Source organism: Equus quagga, chromosome 17, assembly GCF_021613505.1.
Source record: "Equus quagga isolate Etosha38 chromosome 17, UCLA_HA_Equagga_1.0, whole genome shotgun sequence".
NCBI classification, from domain to species: Eukaryota; Metazoa; Chordata; class Mammalia; order Perissodactyla; family Equidae; genus Equus; species Equus quagga.
The window spans coordinates 42,997,937-43,021,881 of record NC_060283.1 but is presented as its reverse complement, the minus strand read 5'-3'; the positions used below and the strand labels follow the sequence as shown (position 1 = coordinate 43,021,881).

The window sequence follows — 23,945 nt, the reverse complement described above, 5'->3', positions numbered from 1 at the left end:
TATAGAATAAAATAGTGAAACATAAGTTAAAATTCAGAGCTAAGAAAAATAAAAATCATAACAGGAGATGAGTATTATGGTTAAAAACAGCACAGATATTCAGGTAATAAACTCCTACACAGTTGTTATAATTGAACTTTGAATTTATTTCTGGGATTTCTGGCAGCTGAAGTGAAATAGAAACATGAGCATTTATATAGATATTATATTTCTTAAGGAACAGTAAAGAAAGTAGTCAGACGTGGGTGATAGACAAGTTCTGCTGTATGAGAAAATCCCAAGAGCTTCAACTGTGTTGAAGTTTATTATTATTTTAAACAAACCCAATGTGGGGGTAAATATAGGAATCAGGAGCCCGATGTTTTATTCTTGGCTCCATCTATAAATATTTGTATGATTTGAGTCATTCATTTAATTTTTCTTGACTTCAGTTTTGTTATCTGTAAGCGAAGGGGATTGGGTAAGATGAATTTTACCAAAATCCTTTGTAGCTCTAAGATTCCCATTTCTCCAGCACAGGGAGAAAAGTGCTTGATATTTCAAAAGGCGTATTTTATAGGTAAATTTCTCCATAAGGAAAAATTGTTTTAAGAAGTTAGGGGTCATCAGTCAATCATGTCAAATGCTGCTGAGAATCACGTAAGAGAAGAAGGGATCAATTTGGTTAGTCTAAGAGAGGTCACTCGGAAAATGAGAAGAGAAACTGGAGTTGAAGTGTGCTGAGTATCTACTTCCTAGCATGTCTCCTTCCATTCGCAGCAATCTCAGGGGCCCTCAGGTGGACGTGAGGACTGATATTCAAGGAGGGCAGCAACTCTTACTGCATCCCAGAATCTTGAAGTTCAGGAGAGAGTGACTGCTCAATTATTGTTGCCTGATAACTGACTCTCCAATCTGCTCTTCTCTTGTTGACATACTCCTAAAATCAGCATGTTGCCAGTTGCAGCACTGGAAGAATCTAATGTGGGATTTGGGGGTCTAATGTAATTGCCTATCTTGAAAATTGAATGAAGTCAAAATAACCTTTGAAAATCCCCTAAGAGGCTGATAAATTATGGCATGTTGGATTTTGTGAAAAAGTCTTAAATTATTTGTAAGCATGTGTATACTATAGAAAATGTGCAAGATGTAATAGAAAATACAAGTTAAATATAAGATTACCATAAATTTTTAATAATAAGGAGTCAAAGAGAAATGAAAGAATGAAAAAGGAAAAGAAACATGTAGCACTGAATTTGCATGGGTTGAATGTGTATATTGTACACCATGGTATCCCAAAATAGCAGCAGCTGTGTGAGAGTGTGAAATAGGCAATGTGTGAATTGATAGCAGGATGAGTGTGATTCCCAGTTCAAACTCCTTGCCTGTAGGGGGAGAGACATACAGGCCACGGTATTTATTGTCATTATCTGAGCTGGTCCGCAGGGCCTGCTTCCTGACTGCTTCTGTTCAAGTTGAGTCCCATTCCTCCCTTTCTCCAACCCTATCCTCATATCGCTACTTCCAGGAATAGAGTGAAGAGGATATTTTGAAGTCCAGAACAAAAAGAGAATTCTCTGAGATCGCTTTGAAACTTCCCAAGCCAGCCTACAGCCCATCAGACCACCTACCATTTCAACTCTGAAGGTGGCAGGGTCAGACACGATGGGCTGGGTTATGTTGCACTATCAAACAACTCCAAAATCCCAAGGGATTAAAACCACAAAGGTCTATTTCTTGCTTATACTACGCCTCCATCATGGATTGGCTAAGGGCTCTGCTCCAAGTTCTACTCATCCTGAAACTTAGGCAGATGAAGCAGCCACTATGTGAAATCTGTTTTTCACCACAACAGAAATTAGTAGAAATGAAACAAATTGCACATTGGCTCTTGAACACTTCCACTGGGAAGAGACATATGTCCCTTCTGTGCTCTTTGCATTGGCTCAAGCAAGTCATGTGGTTATACCTTTTACCTAGAGGAAGATCAAGTGCAATTCTGCCCTATGCTTACTGGCACAATTGGAAATATTTTCTGAATAGCATTAATGACCATGCAACAAACAGATGTGCCAAAGAGTGGATTCTGTAGGGTCTCCAGATCTACCCTGATGTGGCCTTATGCTCTCGAGTAAGCTTCGGGAAATGAGTGGTTATTTCAGTTCAGTCATAGTAAGTTACTCATACATTGCAGTAGAGGAACAAATAGTCTTGTCACTCTTCCTGTTTATTTAAGAAATAAGGAGAGGAAGGGAAGAAGGGAGAGAAAGAGAAAGAGAGATATCACTCCTAGCAGAATCTTAAATGCCATTTGAAAGCGAGCATGCTGAATTTCTTAATTAAATTAATGTCTGCGGTAGACAGAATAATGAGCCCCCAAAGATGCCCATGTTCAAATCCCCAGAACCTGTGAATATGTTTTCATATGGCAAAGCAGAATCAAGGTTCAAGATGGAATTAAGGTTATTAATCACCTGACCTTGATATAAGGAGATTACCACGGATTATCTGGATGGATCAATGTAAAGTCCAGGGTTCTTAAAAGTGAAAGAGGTAAGCAGAAGAACAGATCAGAAGTCAGAGAGAAGTGATGTAAGAAGGACTCAATCCACCATTGCGGGCTTTGAAGATGGAGGAAGGGAGTTATGAGGCAAGGGATGAAGGCAGCCTCTGGAAGATGGAAAAGGCAAGGAAACAGATTCCCCACTAAAGCCTCCAGAAGAGACTGGAGCCCTGCCAACACCCTGATTTTATCCAGTGACACCTACGTCAGACTTCTGACATATACAACTATAAGATAAATTTGTGTTGTTCTAAGCCACTAATTTATGGCCATTTGTTACAGAAGAAATAGAAACTAATACAACGTTTTTATGTGTTTCTGAACTAACTTGTACTTCTAAAACCATGGCTATTCTAAGAAGTTCTGTTAACTGTTCCAATAATTTGGCCATATAGAGTCACGTGCTGAATAACAACACTTTGGTCACCAACAGATCACATATACAATGGTGGTCACATAAGATTAGTACATTTAGCCTAGATGGGTAGTAGGCGATGCCTACTACTTAGGTTTGTGTAAGTGCAATCTCTGATGTTCACACAATGACAAAATCACCTGGTGCATTTCTCAGAATGTATCGCCATGAAGTGACACATAATCATAATATGTATTTTAAATGAAAGGAATAAAAAAAAGCACATTGGTCTGCATGGTATCTTTTCTAGAGAAAAATTCTCTCAAATCATGTCTGAATATGTCACCTCTTCTATCTCAGGCATAAATTAAATGTGGCGTGGTATGCAGGTGGAGGTTTCAGTGTCTGTATTCTTACACTTCTTTGGGAATAGTCACAAACTTGTAAATTCATGTGCTTAACTCCTTTGGCTGTCACACCCTAGGTTTCCATTGCTTCCTGGTGGTTGTGTCAAAAATCTTACAGTAGGGGCCAGCCCCATGTTCAAGTGATTAAGTTTGCTTGTTCTGCTTCGGAGGGCGAGGTTTTCACTGGACTGGATCCTGGGCGCAGACCTGACACCTCTCATCAAGCCAGGCTGAGGCAGCATCTCACATAGCATAACCAGAGGCACTCACAAGTAGAATATACAGCTATGTACCAGGGGGCTTTGGGGAGAAGAGGAAGAAAAAAAAAAACCTCATAGCATCCACTGGTCTTCTTAACTGATTTTGATTCTGAGACTATAGTTCTAGAAAGATTGAATCAATAGGCATTTTGAAAAAGTGGCTGTTGAAATTATATGCTAAGCTCATCAAGGGCATGAACCGTTTCTTACTCATCATCATATATGCTTCAGTAACTTTCTTGGAATAGGAGGTCAAAAGTGTCTGAAATAAATGAAGCCATGTGGCATGAATGAGTGTCTCAGAGGCCACCAGGGTGGGAACTGTACATGCATTAGGAAGTAGAGAGGAACAATGATGAAGTCAGATAACATAGGATTTGAAGTTTGAAAACCACAGCTCAAGTTCTGACTCTGTCACTCGCTAGTTGAGTGACTTTGGGCAACTCATTTAACCTTTCTGAGTCTAAATTTCTTCATCTTTAAAATGAGAATAAAATATTGGCACTGACTTCCAGTTTCCACTTGGGGAAACTCTATTACCCTAGACAAGATATCTTGCTTTCATTAAAAACTTAAAAGGTTGGAGCAAAAGGCAAAAAACACACACACACTTCCAAGGGACAAAGCATAGAACCAGACTCAGCTATGACACAGATGTTGAAACTATACAGCAAGGAATTCAAAGTAATGATTACTATTTTAATATCTCTGATGGAAAAGGGCGATGGCACATAGGCTCACACGGATAATTTCAGTAGAGAGGCAGAACTATAAGAAAAATCAAATGGAAATGCTAGAAATGTAAAATACAATCACTCAGTGAAGAACGCCTTTGATAAATCCTTTAGTAGAATCAACTCAGCAAAGGAAAGAATCCATGAACTTGAAGGCAGGTCAATATAATTTACATAAACTGACACAAAAGGAGAAAAAAGAATAAAAACAACAACAACAAAACCAAATCAGAAGAGAGCATCCAAGAGCTGTATTCTAATATTTGTGCAATTGGAATTCTAGAAGGAAAAGAGAGAATGAGAACAGGGGAGGAAGCATATTCAGAAATCATGGCTGAATTTTTTTTGTAGTTAATAACAGACACCAAACTATAGATCCAAGAAGCTCAGAGAACACCAGACAGGATAAATACAACACACACACACACACACACAGACACTCACTCTTTGGCATATCACATTCAAACTGCTCTAAACAACAGATGAGAAATGAAAAGAAAATTTTGAAGGCAGGCAGGGAAAAAAGACATGTGACATAGAAAGGACAAAGATAAGAATGAAAACAGCTTCTTGGCAGAAACCATAAAAGCCAAAAGACAAAGTGACATCTTTAAAACAATAAAAGGAAAAACACCCTGTCAACTCAGAACTCTATGCTCATAAAAAATATGTTTCAAAAAGTAGAAGAAAAATAGATTTCCTCAACTAAACAAAAACTGAGAGAATTCATTGCCAACATACCTTTCCTACAGGAAATGTTAAAGGAAGTTCTTTGGGCACAAGGAATGTAACATCAGGCAAAAGCTTGGCTTACACGAATGAAGCATCAGAAATCAATAAATGAGGGTAAAAAAATTAATTATTTTTCTTATTTCTAATTGCTCTAAAAAAATCTGTTTAAAGCAAACATAGTAGTAATATAGAGTGTTTATAGCACACATAAAAATAAAATATATGACAACAGTAGCATTAAAGATCAGAGAAGAGAGTTTGAATATACACTTTTAAGAAACTTACACTGTATGTGAAGTGATATATTATAAATTGAAGGTAGATTCCTTCAAAATTACTAAAAGTCATATATTATAAACCCCAGGCCAATCACAAATTTTTTAAAATGGAGTGCAAATAATATGAGAAGATAAAATGAAGTCATTAAAAACATTCTCAACCCAAAAGAAGGCAGAAAAAAGGAACAAAGAATAGATGGCACAAATAGAAAATAGCTAGTTAGTTGGTGAATTTTAATCCAGACTTTTAAGAATCATAATAAATGTGCATGGTCTAAACAAAACAATTAAAAGGAAGAGATTGTTGGATTGGATAAAAAGAAGTAAGATACAATACCCTGTCTACAAGAAATAAGTTTAAATATGAAGACTTAGATTAAAAGCAAAAGGATAGCAAAAGGTAAATCAAAAGAAAGCTGGAGTAGCTATGTGAATATCAGATAAAGTAGACCATGTCTGAATTACTGAGCTATGCACCAGCATTGATTTTAAAAATCTATCATGAAACAATCATATTTAAAAGAATTTATTAAATATTATAGGCAGCAATAGCTAAAAGTTCACTGCCCCTTGTAGTTTACACACGCCATTTCAATTCTTACCCCCAACAAATTTTTCAAGTGTTTGAAGCATTCTTATTGTTCGTTTTCCAGATGATGAAAATAAGTCATAGAGTTGATAAGCATTTTGCCCCTGAGTGGATAACCAAAACTACTAAGTGGTAGAACCAGGATCTTAATAACTGTGCCATATTCTTTTAAAAAGAGTGAGCTTTTATTACACCTTCTGTGAGCATTACGCTGCTCTTCCAATGGAGGGACATTAAAAATAAATCAAGCAATTCTCTAACCTGGGCTTTCTTTTGGATGGGTGGGTATTGCTTCAGTTCTCTTAAATGCCTTGATTTCACATGTCTCTTTCACGAGAATGAGAGGTTCATGAATATCTTGCCCAACTGAGAGTGTCTGCTACAATAAAGGCTATGGCATGCTAGAAGGTTAGAAGTAAGGACCCAGAAGATCCATGTACGCAGTGTATATATCCTTGTATCCAGGCGAAGACAGAGGGGCAGCAAGTCAAGCAACTTGCCCAGACAGTCACCGTCATTAATTTCAGACGAGGACTAAACCCCAGGTCTCTAGATGTCAAATACATCACTTTTCCCCTTATCCTACTTATGATTCTTTGTAGCTGTACCTTACACACAGAGTAAAACTCCATTAAAATGAATAGTACTGGACAAAGGTGACCCCTTGTGAATGAGATGAGTTCTAATAGTTCATTTATAAGTTGATTATTTCATAATCGATAGGTATTTTACTAAGGGAACCACACGGATGGAAGTTAAGGGCCCCTAAAAGTGTCCCTATGTGAGGTGTAGCATTAATACACTTTTTATAATGATGTTTCTGTGGGAATTGCCTTCAGAATTCCCATCTCTTCTCTAGGTACCCATTATCTGGCAGCAATGTGGGATCTCAGAGTCCTGGGTATCGGAAATTACTAAATCACACTTTCGTCCTCAATAAGAAATAGCACCTCTTGGGCAGTGTTTCTCTGAGAAATATGAATTGGTTGATGTGGCCATGTCAGTCCTGGTGTTGAGGAGAATATGAATTCCAGGATAGAGAATGATCTTAAGTTTATACTTAAGACGGTATCTGATATTTGTCCCTGATCTGCAATTTGTTAAAAGTGATGGATTAATCTTTGCTGAAAGAATTTTTGATAACTAGGACACAGAAATGTAAATGTACTCTTGAATTTCTCCTTTCACATGAGTTTGAAAACAGATGACCTTTCAATAAAACCTTGTTGACGGAAGACCTCAGCCTAGTTTCCAGTATTGAGTTGTTTGCTCCTTTAAAAAAGAAAATCCAGTTGCTTTTCCCTCTGGAACTAACATTCTTAAAGATAAAACCTTAAGATTTTGGTGGGCTTTATGGTAGGTTAAAGTTAGGTTTGGTTAAAATAAACTGACAAGAAATCTAAATACATTATTTTTTCAAAAGTTCATCTTTGGGGATTTTCTCATTCAAAGAGCCATATAAAAACCTTATTATTGAAATAGGGTCCACTAAGCCAAACAAAACAAAAAGAACAAAATAATACAGTATAAAAAATGCAACAGATGTAGGAAATAAGAGATGGCTTCCTTCTTAATCATCAAATTCAAGCTTAGCTATGGTCAAGGGGACAAATTATTTACATTTGCAAAAATATTTTCAGTACTTGTTGGCTTTAAAAGATGACCCTGCTGGGGCTGACCCAGTGGCAAAGTGGTTAAGTTCGTGTGCTCCACTTTGGCTGCCCTGGGTTTGTGGGTCCAAATGCCGGATGTGGATCCACACACGGCTCATCAAGCCATGCTATGGAGGCATCCCACATACAAAATAGAGGAAGACTGGCACAGATGTTAGCTCAGGGCCAATCTTCCTCACCAAAAAGAAAAAAATGATCTTGCTTTTTAGCCTGCCCCCATATGTTCTCATGACATCAATGTTATCCAAATTGTGCACCAGAATGTCCCCCCCCACCTTATCTGCAATGTCATCCACATAATTTATTGTACATTTAAAAATGAAAATATTCATAGTAAAAAGTAATTGGAACTTTCACAGAGTAAGGTACCATAGTATAATACTCCAAAGAACCATCAACAATTCCTTTTTAAAAAAACATGCTTCAAAGTTTCTAAAGTATATGAATCAAATATAATTTTTAGATCAATCTTCATAGAATATTGCTTAATTAAAATTTCAATCATTTATATCTTTGATTCACTGAAAAATTTAAGACAATCTAAAAACCAACACAAAAAATATGTTCTATAATTAACTTGATATATTGTCATTTTTTCTCAGTCCACTTCTTAAAGAGAATGTCTTAAATTGCTTTATAATTCTTAAGAGAAACAGTGATTTATAATCACCAACTTAATTTTATTAGATACTGAACATGTTTCAGATTTAGACAACACAAATATTGATTGACAATAATTTGATTTTTTCCTGATCATTGTCATTTTCTTGAAAAAGATTGTCTAGACTACCCAGTCATCAATTCTTTAAATTCAAAGTTTCATGGTTTTATGGAGAAGTGGTATGACTAAAATAATATCTCTACACACTGTTTTTTTAATTCTAGTTTATTTTTTCCATATCAATACCTATGACTTTCAGTTAAATATCATTAGGTTTCTTGTATTCAATGAAATAGAGGACCAAATTAACTCATCTACTGGAGTTAACTGAATATTTTTATATGAATAAGGGCACTAGTAAAATAGCTGTATTGCTACACTGATTTGTGGGAATGTTGTGTGTTGTAGTGAACAAACAGTGAAAGTCAAAGATTTAATTTGCTGCAGCTGATGTTAAATCCTTATTAACATTTTTATAGGCTACTACAAGATACAGAGCAATATTATTGCAGTTGGTTTGCTCTTTAAAAGATCATTTTACAGTACTGCAATAGAAATAACTTTCAGAAATTGTAGGCATAATGCATTTCTAATATTTTAGAAAATGTCCCAGCTTTTGAGTAGGAATACAATTCTGATCCAGGCACAGCAGTATTGATCTGCAAAACTGGATTTCAAGCAAGCAATCTCTTGCCTAAAGTGTCTCTATTGGAATGTTGGAACCGTTTAATTCACCATTTCAGTTCTAATGATCTCAGGCAGTAGAACAGACGGTGTACAAAGTGAATCCCCAGTTTGCCTGACTTTCAAAACACCTCACACTTTTACCTAAAAATCAGTGGCAATATTTTTTTTAAGTTTGAAAGTATTTTCCTGAGGGTTCTTACTGTTCCTTTCATGCATAAGGGCAGAATGGAGAGACCTGGTAGTAGTTTGGCCGCGTTTGGTCCCCAGATTAGAGAATTTTCACTTGGGAGCAGCTTCAGGACACGCGTAGAAACTACCGCAGGTCTTTTCAGAGCCCTTTGCCACCCCCGTCGAAGGGATGCTTAAAGAGGAAACGCCTGTGGAGTAGGAAAAGCTCTATTTCTTTGCAGAATATAAATACTTCAAGTCTCTAGATGGCAGCCTTCAACGCGTTTGAAAAACAGTCTCTATCCTCCTCTGCCACCCCCACTCCACTTCCACCCCCGTCTCGGCTACTTGGCAATGTAGTATCAGCTACATGTGTGGCATAGCCTGTGGATGCTGCGTTTTGCTGCTCTTTAAGAATGCAGGCTTAAAAGGTTTATTCCAGCGCCTGGTATTCTCGGCTGGAAGCTGCCTAGATGTTTGCTTCAGGAAAAGAGGAAGTAAGGGATGACAAGATGAGCAACACTAAGCCTCTCGCCTAGGACAGGTGGAGGTGTGCGGGCGGCAGGGGGACACCCTCACCCTGCGAGCAGCGGCATCCTCTGCTCTCGGTGTGGACGCTCCGCGGGAGAACAAAGAGCGCAAAAGCCACCTGCCCAGCTGGCGGAACACAACCAGCGCTACAGCCTCAATTTATCCCCGAGGTTTATGGGGGAAGAAATATAAAAATCTCAGTTTCTCAAATTCACAAAGGACTGAGTTGGAAGGAGTGCGGCACAGGGGTAGAGGGAAAGAAGAAGGCGCAAACAGGGGAAAACACGTTGCTGCCTGCTGGCAGCGTCTAAGGTGATGTCCCTGACCTACTCCCTGTGGGGACCCTGGGACTGGAGTAGAGTCAGAGAAAGGGCACGGCTAGAGACGCTAAGCAGGAACTTTCAATTGGTAGGAGATGTGGTGGCAACTGAGGCGGGTGGGACCGGAGCGGACCGAGGTCTTTTCCGTGCTGGGTCTCAGTCAGGCACAGTCTAGGTGTTGGTCGGCGGGTTAGGATCAATCTCCCCAACCTGCCACCCTTACCTTTTCACGCCAACAACTGAACGCACTCGCCCAGGTCAAGATGGACGGGATGTAAGGGTACTTTGCCCAAGTCTTGCTCCCTCCTATTTTCATCTCTACCTTGGAACCCGTCTCCCCACAAGGCGGGAAGCCTCTCCAGGCTGCGTCCACGGAAAGTCCCGCTCCTGGCTTCCCCCGGGCAGAGCAGAGCCCAGCCCCCGGCCCTAGAGGCGGGCACGAGCTGTCCCCCCATCCCATGCTCCGGCGCGCAGGCCGCACCCAGCATCATGCCCTATGGGGCAGTTGACAGGGACCAAGATCGCTCAAGAGCTTCTCGCACAGCCGGGCCAGACTTTATTCCAAGTGCAGAGTCCTCCGTCTCCTCCATGGGAGCCCCATGCAGACCGAAGCGCCCCCAGGGCAAGCTCCTGAGGGCCCCGGAGCGCAAAACGGAGTTTGAGGGGCATCGGTTTGGCCAAAGGGGGAAGCGAGTCTTACCTTGGTACGGAGAGCAGGGAGTTGCCATCCATTGTCGATGGGCGCGTAGAGAAGAAAGGAGGAAAGTGCGGGCGAGGGACGGGAAGTCTGTGGTGCGAGGACCGGGCTCTCAAAGCACAGGGAGGGACGCGCGCGGGGACAGAGGCGCGCAGGCTGGGACCGCTGCGGTGCTGTTGGACACACGCTCCTCCCCGGCCAGGAAGCGCTGAGCGCTGCGACCGCCCGATGGTCCCCTCCCGTCGCCCCTCCGATCTTGCAAGAGCGCTTGGCTAACCTCCAACCCTTCCGCCCAGCTCCTGCCCTCCTCCACCGTAGCTCCAGTCTCAGTTGTCAGACGCTCCTTCTGAGCTTTCCCTTCCCGCTCCCAGTGCCCAGCAGAGGTGACTCCGATACAATTTCTCTCTCCCCGCCCCGCCGTCCAGTCCCCTCCCCTCTCGCTTTCTCTCTCGGGCACAGCAGATCTGAACCCTGAAGTTGTTCATCCACTTTTCCACATTCACATTCTACTCCTGGCAATGCCCACAGTCCCCACTGGTCGCTCATCCTTCCTCTGGCTGCCTCCCTAGATTTTACTTTTGTTCCTCTCCTGCCATGTAGTGGTTGACCACTCAGAACAGCGCTCTTTGATCTCCTAAAGACTTTCCCTTTACTTGGATTTTCTTTCCTGTTTTTGATTCTCAAAATTCTTCATCGAATTCATTTTACTTAATGGTGACTCACTCATTCCTCATCTGTTAGATGCCTGTGTGCACATGGAGAGCTCAAAACATGTGACAGGGGTCATCCATCAGAGGCCAGCACCTAGACCCTGGAAGGAAGGGCTGTCACAAAAATCCCAAGTGCCTGGTTCGGTATTTCCTTGAGCAAAAATGACAGTTGTTCTAAGAAGAAAGCCATCCATAATAGCAAATGACTGTTAAGATGAGCATGCTGTTGACTCTGATCCTTTTTCATTAAAAATTTTTTTTTGAAAAGAATACCATACAACTTCCACAAATGGGAGGATGGAGTACATGCACTTTGCCCTATTCCTCCTAGTAAACACAACTAAAAGCACTGGAGATTATGAAACAAATGTAAGAAGACAGAGGTAGACAGAAGAAGGCAGACAAATTAGGGACTTTGGGACTCAAGGAATGACATGGTGGTGAGTTTCTGGGTTTCCTTTTTGCCTCATATATCCCAGACTCGGGGCTGAAAAAGTTGGCTGACCAGAAATGTCCACAGGTGCAGACGGAAAAAGCCTGGTCTCTCTAGCCCCAGGACCAGGAAAGGGGCAGCCTAGCAAGACAGAAAATTTGCAGACAGTAATGGCTCCACTCTGGCACAATATTGAATAAAAAATCCTGTGGTCCCACCCCACCCATGCCATCAAAGGCCAAGTAGGGGACCTAGATTCTACCATTTCTAGGCTCTAAGGAGGCACCCCAATCTCCCAGCCCAGGTGGTGTCACAGGAGGCTGAGTAGGGAGACAGGACTCTCATCCCCGTCAGGCAGTAGCAGCCCTCTCTCCCGACCTTGGTGTGGATGAAACCTGTACTCTTGTATGACATAGCAGCAATGCGTCCCTCTCCCACTCTACACAGGGCAGTGTAAGAGGAGGCTGAATGGAGAGTCAGAAGTTTCATCACTGCCCAAAAGTAATGAGACCACATGGGAAGCAATAACCAGACACTCCTACCACTCCCAGAGGGAGGTTTCAAAGGAAGCCTAGAGAAGAGGCTGAATCCCCTTCTATGCCTAGCAGTAAAGAGGACACCATTCTCCCTGAGACGTTCAAAGGAAGTCAAGAGGGGAAAGGGAACATAGACTTCTATCCCCATCTGGCAGTAGGGAGACAGCACCATCTCCCTACCCACCCCTCCTTGCTTGCAGAAACAGTGCCAAGAGAACCCAACTAAAAACATTTAAATGGGATTCTTAGTCTCCTAACATAATACCCAAAATGTGTAGGCTTTACTAGAAAATTACTCATCATTCCAAGAACCAAGGAGATTTCAAATTGAATGAAACAAACAAAAATCCATAGATGCTAACACTGAGATGATAGAGATGTACAATTATCTGACAAATATTTTAAAGTAGCTATAATAAAAATGCTTCAGAGAGCAATTACAAACACACTTGAAACAAATGAAGAAATAGAAGGCCAGCAGAAAAAAGTCATAGAAAGTAAATAGAATGCATAAAGGAAAACCAAATGGAAATATTAGAACTGAAAAATACAGTAATCAATATAAAACACTCCTTGGATGACTTCACAGCATTATAAAGTGGACAGAGGAAAAAAATCAGTGAACTGGAAAATAGAACAATGTAAATTATCCAAACTGAACAAAGAAAGAAAAATAGACCAAAAAAAAAAAAAAAGAAAAGAAAAAGAACAGAGCCTCTGGAACATGAAGAAAAATGACTGAAAAGTCCCCAAATTTGGCAAAAGACTTAAAGCTGTAGGTTCAAGAAGCCGACCTAAATCCAAACATGAAGAGATCCACATAAAGACACATCATAGCCAAACTTATGAAAATTCAATACAAAGACAAAATATTGAAAGCAGTCATAGAGAAACATCCCATAGGGGAAAACAGTTCAAATAACAGTGGATTTCTCTTCAGAAACTATGGAGGCCAGAAGTAAGCGACACAACATTTTTCAAGTGCTGAGGAAAAGAACTATCAATACGGAGTCTATTATCTGAAAATATTCTTCAGAAATGAAGGCGAAATCAAGACACTCTCAGATGAAGGAAAACTAAAAGAATTTGTTGCTAATAGACTTACCCTAAGAGAATGGCTAAAGAAGTTTCTCTAAACAGAAAGGAAACTAGAAGGAAGGAATCTTGGAACATCAGGAAGGAAGAACATCATAAGCAGTAATATAGTAAGCACAATAGGATTTTTTTCTTCTCTTGAATTTTCTCAATTATATTTGATAGTTAAAGCAAAAATTATAATATTGACAATTATATTATAAAGGCAGAAATAAAGGAGCATCAGAGAGGGACAGTTTCTACACTTTGCTCAAACTGGTAAAATGACAACCCCAGTAGATTATGATAAGTTATGTGTGTATAATGCAGTATGTAGAGAAATCACTAAAAAAGCCTATACAAATAGATATGTTCCAAATATTATAGATAAATCAAATTGGAATTAAAAAATGTTAAGTAACCACAGTAAGGCAGGGAAAAGAAAACAAAAAACAAAAGAAGAGAGAAAACAAATAAAAAACATAAAATGTCAGTTTTAAGCACTATTATACGAATGATTACATTAAATGTAAATGATCTAAATATAACGATTAAAAGACAAAAATTGGCAGAGTGGATTAAAAACATGACAATTATATACTGTCTATACGAAATTTATTTCAAATATAACTATATAAGAAGGGTGAAAAGAGAACTGTGGAAAAAGACATATCAGGCAAACGTTATTCAAAAGAAGACATGAGTGGCTATATTAATATCGGATACAGTAGACCTCAGAGCAAAGAAAATTACCTCAGAGCAGAGAGAGAGGGACATTATATAATGATCAAAATGTCAATCAACTAAGAAGACATAGCAACCCTAAATGTATACATGCCAAACAGTAGAAATGCAAAACATATGATGCAAGAAACTAAAAGAAGAGAATGGAGAGATAAAAAAAATCCGCAATTATAGTTACAGACTTCAACCTCTTTGTCTCAACAATTGCTAAAACAACCAGAGAGAAAATCATCAGGATATAGAAGGATGTAACAACACCATAGACTAATAGGATCTAATAGACATTTATAGAACACACCACATAAAAACAGCAGAATATATGTTTTTTCCAGTGACCAGATATCAAGATAGACCACATCTTGGAGCACAAAGCAAATCTCAACAAATTGAAAAGAACTGAAATCATATACATTGTGTTCCCCCAAAACAATGGAAACAAAAAAGAAATCAAGATTGGAAAGATAAGAGGAAAATATCCAAACCCTTGAAAACTAAACAACATGCTTATAAATAAACCATGGGTCAAAGAAGAGGTCTCAAAGTAAGTTAAAAAAAATGCATTGAATTCAATGTAGATGAAAATACAACGTATCAAAATTTATGGGACATAATTAACCAGTCCTGATGGGGAAATTTAACATACTAGATGTGTATATTAGAAAAGTGGAAAATTCTCAAATCAATAATCTAAGCTCCCATCTCAAGCACTTAGCAAAAAGAAGAGCAGAATAAACCTAGATCAAGAAAAAGAATGAACAAAATAAAAGCGAGAAATCAATGAAATTGACACAGAAAAACAATACAAAAAAATCAATGAAACAAAGAAGTGTATCTTTGAAAAGATCAATAAAATTAACAAAACTTTAACGAGACAGACAAAAAACTGAGGAGGACAAATTACCAATATCAGTCATGAAATAAGGAATACCACCACAGATCCTGCACTCATTGAAAGATTAGTAAGGGAACATTATGAACAGATAATTTTGACAGCACACATAAATTTGACAGCTTGGATGAAGCTCACTAATTCCTTGAAAAACATAAACTACTTCTTATGGGTTGAATTGTATTCCTCTAAAAGATATGCTGAAATCCCAACCCCAATACTTTAGAATGTAACTTCTCAGGAAATAGGGTCTTTGCAGATTTAAGCAAGTTAAGATGGGGTCATTGGGATGGGCCTTAATCCAATATGACTGGTGTCCTAATTAAAAGGGGAAATTTGGGCACACATACACATAGAATGAAGGTGACGTGAAGAGATATAGGGAGAATGGCATGTGATAATGGAAGCTGAGATTGGAATCAAACCGCCACAAGCCAAGGAATGTCTGGGGCTACCAGAAGCTGGAAAAGCCGAGGAAGAATCCTTCTTTTACAGATTTCAGAGGGAGCATGACCCTGCTAACACCTTAATTTTGGACTTCTAGATTCCAGAACTGTAAGACAATAACTTTTTGTTGTTCTGAGCCTCCCAGTTTGTGGTCTTTTCTTATGAGGGCCCTAGGAAACTAATACACTAATTACGCTGACCCATTATGAAACAAGTCATTTGAATATCCCTATAAACATTAAGGAAATTGAATTCGTAATAAAAGAAAACCAACCCTAAAAAATCTCCAGGCCCAGATGGTATCACTGGAGAATTCAACACACTTAAAAAAAAATTAGCATCAGTTCAACACAATTTCTTCCAGAAAATAGAAAAGGAGTGAATACCTCCCAATTTATTTCATGAGGCTAGTATGACTTGTTATCAAAACCAGAGGGACAAAAAGAAAACAATGGTATGACATTGCTCATAAATATAGATGCAATAATCCTTAGCAAAATATTAGCAAAAAGAATTCAGCAATATATAAACAGAATTATATACCCAAGACCAAGTGGGGATTATTTCAGAAATGCAAGGATGCTTCAGTATTTGAAAATCAATCAATGTAACTCGCTGTATTAACAGGTAAAAAGAAAAAAATACATGGTCATATCAATTGATGCAGAAAAAGTATTGAACAAAGTTGAACATCCACTTATAATAATAATTTTAAAAACTCTCAGAAAATAGGAATAGAAGGGATTCCTCAACTTGATTAAAAACACCTACCAAAACACCATACCTATCATTATACTTCATGGCAGAAGACTAAATTCTTTCTCTCTAAGACTGGAGTCAAGGCAACATAGGGCTGGAAGTTCTGGCCAGCGTAATTGGCAAGAAAAAGAAATAAAAGACACACATACTGGAAAGAAAGAAAGAAAATCACTCTTATTTGCAGAATACATAATTGTCTATGTAGAAAATCCCAAAGAATCTATAATAATAATTATCAAAAGCCTGGGGGGGCCAGCCCAGTGTCATACCAGTTAAGGTCGCCCATTTTGCTTTGGTGGCCCAGGGTTCGCCAGTTCGGATCCCGAGGTGGACCTATACACTGCTAGTCAAGCCATGCTGTGACAGGCATTCCACATATAAAGCAGAGGAAGATGGGCACGGATATTAGCTCAGGGCCAGTCTTGCTCAGCAAAAAGAGAAGGATTGGCAGCAGATGTTAGCTCAGGGCTAATCTTCCTCAATAAAATAAATAAATAAATAAATTTAAAAAACCAAAAAAAGCCTAGAGCTAAAAACTTACAAGGTTGCAGGATACAAGGTCGACATGCAGAAATCAATTGTATTTTCCATACTAGTAATGAACACATAGACAGTGAAATTAAAAATACAATGCCATTTAAATTTACTCAAAAAAATGAAACACTTAGCTGTAATTCTAACAAAACATGTACAGGACTTGTTGCAGAAAACTCAAAATACAGATGAAAGAAATCAAAGAAACTCTAAATAAATGGAGAGACAGAATGTGCTCAGAGATGAGAAGACTCAACATAATAAAAATGTTAATTCTCCCCAAATTCGTACATGGGTTTAACATGGTTCCTATCAAAATCCCAGCAAGACTTTTTTTTTGAGATACAGACAGGATTATTCTAAAAATTTGTGTGAAAAGGGAAAGGAACTAAAATAGCCCAAACAATTTTGCAAACTGGACTAAAGAGGTAGAAAGCAGTCTACTTGATTTCAGGAGCTATGTTGTTACATTAACTAAGTCTGTGTAGTACGGGTCGAAGGATAAAAAGATAGGTGCATGGAACAGGATAGAGAAACCAGAAATACACCCATACAAATACACCCAACTGATTTTTCATAAAGCTGCAAATACAATTCAATGAAGGAAAGGTAGCCTTTTCAACAAATAGTGCTGGAGCATTAGACACACACATGTTAAAAAAAAAAAAAGGACCTTGACCAAGTCTCACACTACACACAAAACTTAACTTGTAATGAATCTCACACTGAAATGTAAAATATAAAACTATAACACTTTTAGTCCAAAACATAGGAGAAAATCTTTGGGATCTGGAGGTAGGCAAAAATTCTTAGACATAACACCAAAAGCACAATCCACAGAAGGAAAATTTGATAAATCATACTTCATCAAATTTAAAAACTTTTACTCTGAGAAAGACCTTGTTAAGAAGATGCCAAGACAAGCTACACATTGGAAGAAAATATTTGCAAACCAGGTACATCCAACACACGACTAGTATCTAGAATATATTTTTAAAACCTCTCAAAACTCAACGGTAAAAAAACAAACAATCCAAGTAGAACATGGACAATAGACATAGACAGACATTTCACTGAAGAGGATTTATAGAAGACAAACAAGCACATGAAAAGATGTTCAACGTTATTATCCATTAGAGAAATGCAAACTAAAACCACAATGATATTTCGCTAGACACCAATCAGAAGGAGTAAAATAAAAAATAGTGAGAAGACCAAGTGCTGGCGAGGATGCAGAAAAAATGAGTCACCCAACACTGGTTACTGGTTACTGGTTACTGGTTACTGGTGGGAATGTAAAACGTAAAAATCACTCTGGAAGCAGTTTGGCAGTTTCTTAAAAAACTGAATATACTAGAGCCACATGACCCAGCAATTTCACTCCTGAGCATATATCTCAGAGAAATGAAGGCTTATGTTCATGCAACATCCTTACTTGAATGTTGATAGCAGCTTTATTCTTAAAAATAGAAAACTAGAGGGGCCGGCCTGTGGCTGAGCGGTTAAGTTTGTGTGTCCTGGGTCAGCAGCCCAGGGTTTTGCTGGTTCGGATCCTGGGCGCGGACCTGGCACAGCTCATCAAGCCATGCTGAGGTGGTGCCCCACATAGCACAACCAGAAGGACCTGCAACTAGAATATACAATTATGGACTGGGGGTCTTTGGGGAGAAGAAGAAGGAAAAAAAGAAGATTGGCAAGAGATGTTAGCTCAGGTGCCAATCTTTAAAAGAAAACTAGAAACAACACAGACCTCCTTCAGTGGGTGAATGGTTAAACAATTGTATCCATACCATGGAGTACCACTCAGAAATAAAAGATACCACGCAACAACCTGGATGAATCTCTAGAGAATTATACTGAGTGAAGAACGCAATCCCGATGATTACATTTTTGTACGATTGTATTTATATAACATATCGTACTTGAAATAACAAAATTATAGAAACAAAGAGCAGAGTAATGGTTGCCAGAGCCGGGCTAGGAGCAGGAGGGAAGTTCCTGTGGATATAAAACGGCAACATGAGAGATCCTTGTGGTTATGGAGATAGTGTATATCTTGACTGTATATATGTTAATATCCTAGTTGTGATATTTTCCTATAGCTTTTGCAAAATGTTACTATTGAAGTAAATTGGTACTGGAGGAGGTCATTGAGAGGACATGACCACTGATTGACCTGTGAGCTGGATCCAGCCAATCTGTACTCCTCACCTGCTCCCCTGTCCTTGGAATGTGCCTTCTACGTGCCTTCCCCATGTTAGGAGCTGTCCCAAGGACACAGACTTGAGATAGTAACATGTGGTTGAGAACATCTGGACTGAATAAGAGACTGAACCCTGGTAGGGCTTCTATATAATCTTTTAAGATTCTGGCAGGCGGGTGCAGCGATCTACTCATCTTGCAGCCACCCAAGACAAGCCTCGTATGTAAATTCTCTTGCTTATTAAACTTGCCACCTACTAATCTGGTATGGACAGTCATAATAAAATGGAGTAACATATGTCAGGGCTTTTAAATGGAGCTGGGAGACCATTAAGGACGTGGTGCTAAGGCGCATACGCCACGTCTCTACCCAGATGGAATGTGACTTTTTAAACTGTGCCTCACTGTTGTTATCTTGACCTGCCTTTAAGAAAAATGCTTGCTGCTATAGAAAAAAATGCTTACTCAAGAACTTTTTGCCTTAGAGATGGCCTTAGCAACCAATCACATGTAGCCAAGGAATAATAGTAGTTGCCAGCACCAATCATGCATATCTTGCAAAACAACCCGTGTGATTTATTTCTTTTTGTCTTTGTAGACCCTTGCCTTCTTTGTCTTCTCTGGACCACATTTTGGTTTTCTGCCTGAATCTGTCTCTTTTGAAATGCAATTCTAATTGCCCAAATAAGTATCCGCTGTTTAACTTGCAGTGATTTTTCTCTAGGTCAACCCTGGAGTGGTCTGCCTCTTTCTTTGGTCTCTCCCTGCCCTCTGTGTATAGGGATCATTTTCAGATTTCACCTGGGGAGCTCCAGAAGGTGGGTACCAACGTTGGCAAACTAGCCAGGAGACCAAAGAAATGGGCCTTGGTAAAGAGGCATCTGTTGGGGAAACCCTGAGTTGGCCATCAACCTCTATGTGGGGAGCAGTGACCTGTATGTCAGATGCTTGTGGCCCTCTGCATGAGTACAGAGACACACCCTGAAAATGACAGCTGGTGTAATGTGCTTGTTTGAGGAACAGCACTTACGCACTGTGGCCAAGAAGGGAAACGCATGGCTGTCCAGGTGGGCTGGCCTCTACTGTGAGCAGTTTACTTGGCCACCAATGCTCAACTAGGGGCTGACACTTGAGTTAGAAAGTTGGAAGCGCTGAGGTTAGAGAGAGATGTGAGGTTGTCCACTACTCTGCTAGCTTTGAAATTGGCAGACAAGGTGGGAAAGCATGAAAATCAGTTGAAGACCTTAGTGTGCCCTTTTGTAAAGCTAGGAGGGTGCGAGTTGCTGTGGATTAAGGTCCGAGTGCTTGTGACAAAACCTGATTAGGACACTAAGAGGTGGACTCCCTGGGAAAGTGAGGAGAGTGAAGAGGAGGATGCTGTGGTGATCAACAATGAAACTGGTTAAAGGCCCTGTGTCATCTGACCCCCAATACAAAGGACAGCAAAAGAACAGCCACAGCAACCCCAGCCAGGGGGTCAGACCCCAGTTCAGGAGAAGTGTATAATGAAAGAATAACACCTGCTGAGCTTATTGATTTAGCTGCCATTACCAGCAAAAGGCCAGAGAAAGTTTCCAGGCATGGTTACTATGGCTACGGGATATGGGGGTGGGGGACAATGGCATATCTCTGACCCGGCAGGAGGCAGAGAAAACAGCAACTTCACCACACACCCTGCCCTCCAGCAGTACCTCATGGTGCTCCAGGGTGGGGGTGGGGTTCAAGGTACTCACTCCCTTATAGACTGGATTATTCCAGTTTACAGGGAGGTATGGTCCAATGAGAGGGATCTCCCTAGGCACGTGCGACTCAAGAAATCTATTGAGGAAGTACAATAAATTCTTAGGGAGTTGGGAATGAGACAGGCCATCTAAGACCCTGTCTTCTAAGGCCCTGATCAGGCCACATTTCCTGCAGGAAAGAAAACCAAGATACTCCAGTCCACCCCCAGCACCTGGTATGGGATGCTGATATTCATGCTGAGCCCAGTCATGAGACAAGACATTTGTGATGTTGTGCAGTCCGTTGCTGATTTAGGGGAGACTGACAAATCCTGGGAATGGGTATAAGCTGTGGGAAAGAGCTAAGACAGAAAGGGAGTTAGAGAAACCAAAAGTCTATTCCAATCAACTGTAAAAAGTCCAGTGAAATAACCCATAACCCAGAAGCAAATGCATTTTGACCTCCTTGCTGCCAGGACTTCACCTGAACAGATGGACCAGAAACCCACAGCTGTGTTGATCAGCCTTAAAAATGGAACAACAGTTCAGACCTGCCGCACTTGACCCTACCCTCACTGATGGCCCACCTGCTCCAGCAGAGGCCTCAGGGATACAGTCCTATTTGAGGTAGATGCCTCCTACACTGTGGGTATAGGATGCAGGCCAAGATTTCCTCCAGGTGAGGGCCGTTGGAGGTGATCAGAGGCCTCATGTTGAGCTCACTATTCACTGGTTCCTCAGAAATGAACAAAACATGATGGCTGTGCTTGACCCTGGGACCTAATGTACCCTAGTTGATGGTTACCCTCAGAAGTTTTCTCCCCCCTCAGTGTCATCAGTGGCTGGGAGGGCAAAGGGTTATCAGGAAGGTCCTTTTGACACTGCAAAATGGGTGTTATCTCCTCTGAGAATATGAGGTTTTTATTTTTCCAGTACCAGAGAATATATTGGGTATTGATATCCTACAAGGTCAAACTCTGCAAACCTCTATCAGTGAATTTTGCTTCTGGTTAAAATAATCAAACCAGTGCCGAGGGAAAACATCAGCTGGGAACCAGTAAGTCTACCATCCCACACAGTGGTAATTGTCAAATAATATGAATTGCCTGGGGGACATAAGGAGATAGGAGAAACTATCCAAGAATTGCACAAAGCTGGTTTGTATGCCCTGCCCATAGTGCTTTCAACAGCCCAGTATGGCTGGTAAAAGCCAGATGGCTCATGGTGGATGACTGTGAACTACCGAGAATTAAACAAGGCAATGCCCCCATCCATGCGGCTGTGCCCACCATTGCCACCATCTTTGATACCTTGGCCATGGTCCTAGGAATGTACCATGCTGTATTGGGCTTAGCAAATGCTTTTTCAGTATGCCCCTGGCTGCTGAGGCACAAGATCATTTCCTGTTCACAGTGGAAGTGCAACAATGGACTTTTCAATTGCTTCTCCCAGACTACCTGCACAGCCCTACAGTGTACTATGGGATGGTAGCTAGAGATCTGTCCCTGTTCTCTTTCCCATGTCAGTAAAACGGGCCCATTACATTGATGATGTAATGTTATCATGTGAAGACTTGCCTCACTCTGCAGGCTTTGCTGGAACATCTGCGAGGGAGAGGATGGGCAGTGAACCCACACAAAATTCAAGGCCCAGTCAGTGCCATAAAGCTTCTGGGAGTCATATGGTCAGTAAGATATACATTGTCCTAAAAGCTCTGATTGATAAGGTGCAAGCCTATCCAACCCCTAAGACTAGGGAAGAGGTGCAAGCCTTTGTAGGAGTTTTGGGGTTTTGGAGGACTTTTATTCCCCACCTAGCACAGTGCTTTTGTCCCTAATACCACCTGTTAAAGAAAGGGCATGTGTGGAACTGGGGCTCAGAGCAGCAAACTACCTTTGAGAAGGAAAAAATACTGTCAAAGCAGATTAAAGCTCTGGGCATTTCCCATGTGGAGCTACCATTTGAGTTAGACGCATCTGTGACTCAGAAGGTATGGGCCAGGCACTGTGGAAGAGACAACAGAAGACGAAAATGCCCCTAGGATTTTGTCTCAGCTCTGGAAGAGGGCATAAATCTGATATAGCCCCATAGAGCAACAGGTCCTAGCAGTGTACACAGTGCTTCTCCAGATAGAGTCTCTCGAGAAGGAACAGCATGTCGTGGTAAGAACTTCCCTTCCTGTCAAGGCATGGGTCTAGAATATGTTCCATCGATTCACCTCTGCTGTGGCTCAAACTCCCATGTTGGCATGCATATTTGCAGCAGAGGAGCACCCTGTCCACCAACCCACTGTCTCTAGAAATGCAGATACTACTAGGCCCTGTGGAATGTGTGGATCCTCCAAATGCTTCTGCCCCTATTTCTGAGGTGGCCCCGGAGGCCTGTAGAGAGGGAGCTGGGAAATTCCTGCCGATGCATGGTATACAGATTGATCCAGTCAAGGCAATCCATCCACAACAAAAAATTTATTATCTTACAGTTCTGGAGATCAGAAGTTAGGTATTGGTCTCATCAGGCTAAAATCAAGGTGTTGGCAGGATTCGTTCCTTTTGGAAGGTTCTAGGGGAAAATCTATTTCCTAGTCATTCAGAATTGGTGGAGTTCAGTTCTTTATAGTTGTAGGGTTGAGGTCCCAATTTCTTTCTGGATGTAAACTCAAGGCTGTTCCCAATTTTAGAAACTACTACATTTCTTGGGTCGTGGCTCTCTCCCTCTATCGTAAAGCCAGTGATGGTGGGTCAAGTCCTTCTTATATGTCTTCTCTTTGCCCTGTCTCTTTTGCACTGCTCTTCCTCTCTTAAGGACTCCTATGATCAGATTGGGCCATCTAGAGAATCCAGGATAATCTCTTCAACTCGAAATCCTTACCCTAATCACATCTGTGAAGTTCCTTTGACCATGTAAGATAACATATGCACAGGTTTTAGGGGATTGGGCAAGAACATCTTTGTGAGATTGTTATTGCTCCTACCACAATCAGCTGTGGTAGACTGCAGTGGTGGATAGGGAAATGCATTTCAAATGCAGTAGCATGCCAGGACCTTTGTTTCTTAGACACTGTCTGCTATTACAATGATCCTCAGGTTGTCTCTGGTCCCACCTCTCACTATTATGGAGATTCTAAGGGATTGTATTTGTTGACTCCCTTTCACTCTTTTACTCTAACATGCTCTCATCATTCAACAAATACCCACTGAACATGTCCTGTGGTCAAGGTACTGTAGTAGGAGATGTGCATACTTGGAGGTAACAGGAATAGCAA

General features: G+C 40.5%; 1 protein-coding gene across 3 annotated transcripts in view; it reads right to left on the bottom strand.

The window, feature by feature from the left end:
* Positions 1-10,918, bottom strand: part of SPHKAP (SPHK1 interactor, AKAP domain containing) — a 153,849-nt gene extending 142,931 nt beyond the window's left edge. For all 3 annotated transcript variants that reach the window (XM_046643130.1, XM_046643132.1, XM_046643131.1), the window contains exon 1: positions 10,638-10,918. In XM_046643130.1, the coding sequence (XP_046499086.1) occupies positions 10,638-10,665 (28 nt within the window). In that variant the 5' untranslated portion in view covers positions 10,666-10,918. The remainder of the gene's footprint in view (positions 1-10,637) is intronic.
* Positions 10,919-23,945: the final 13,027 nt, after the last annotated feature.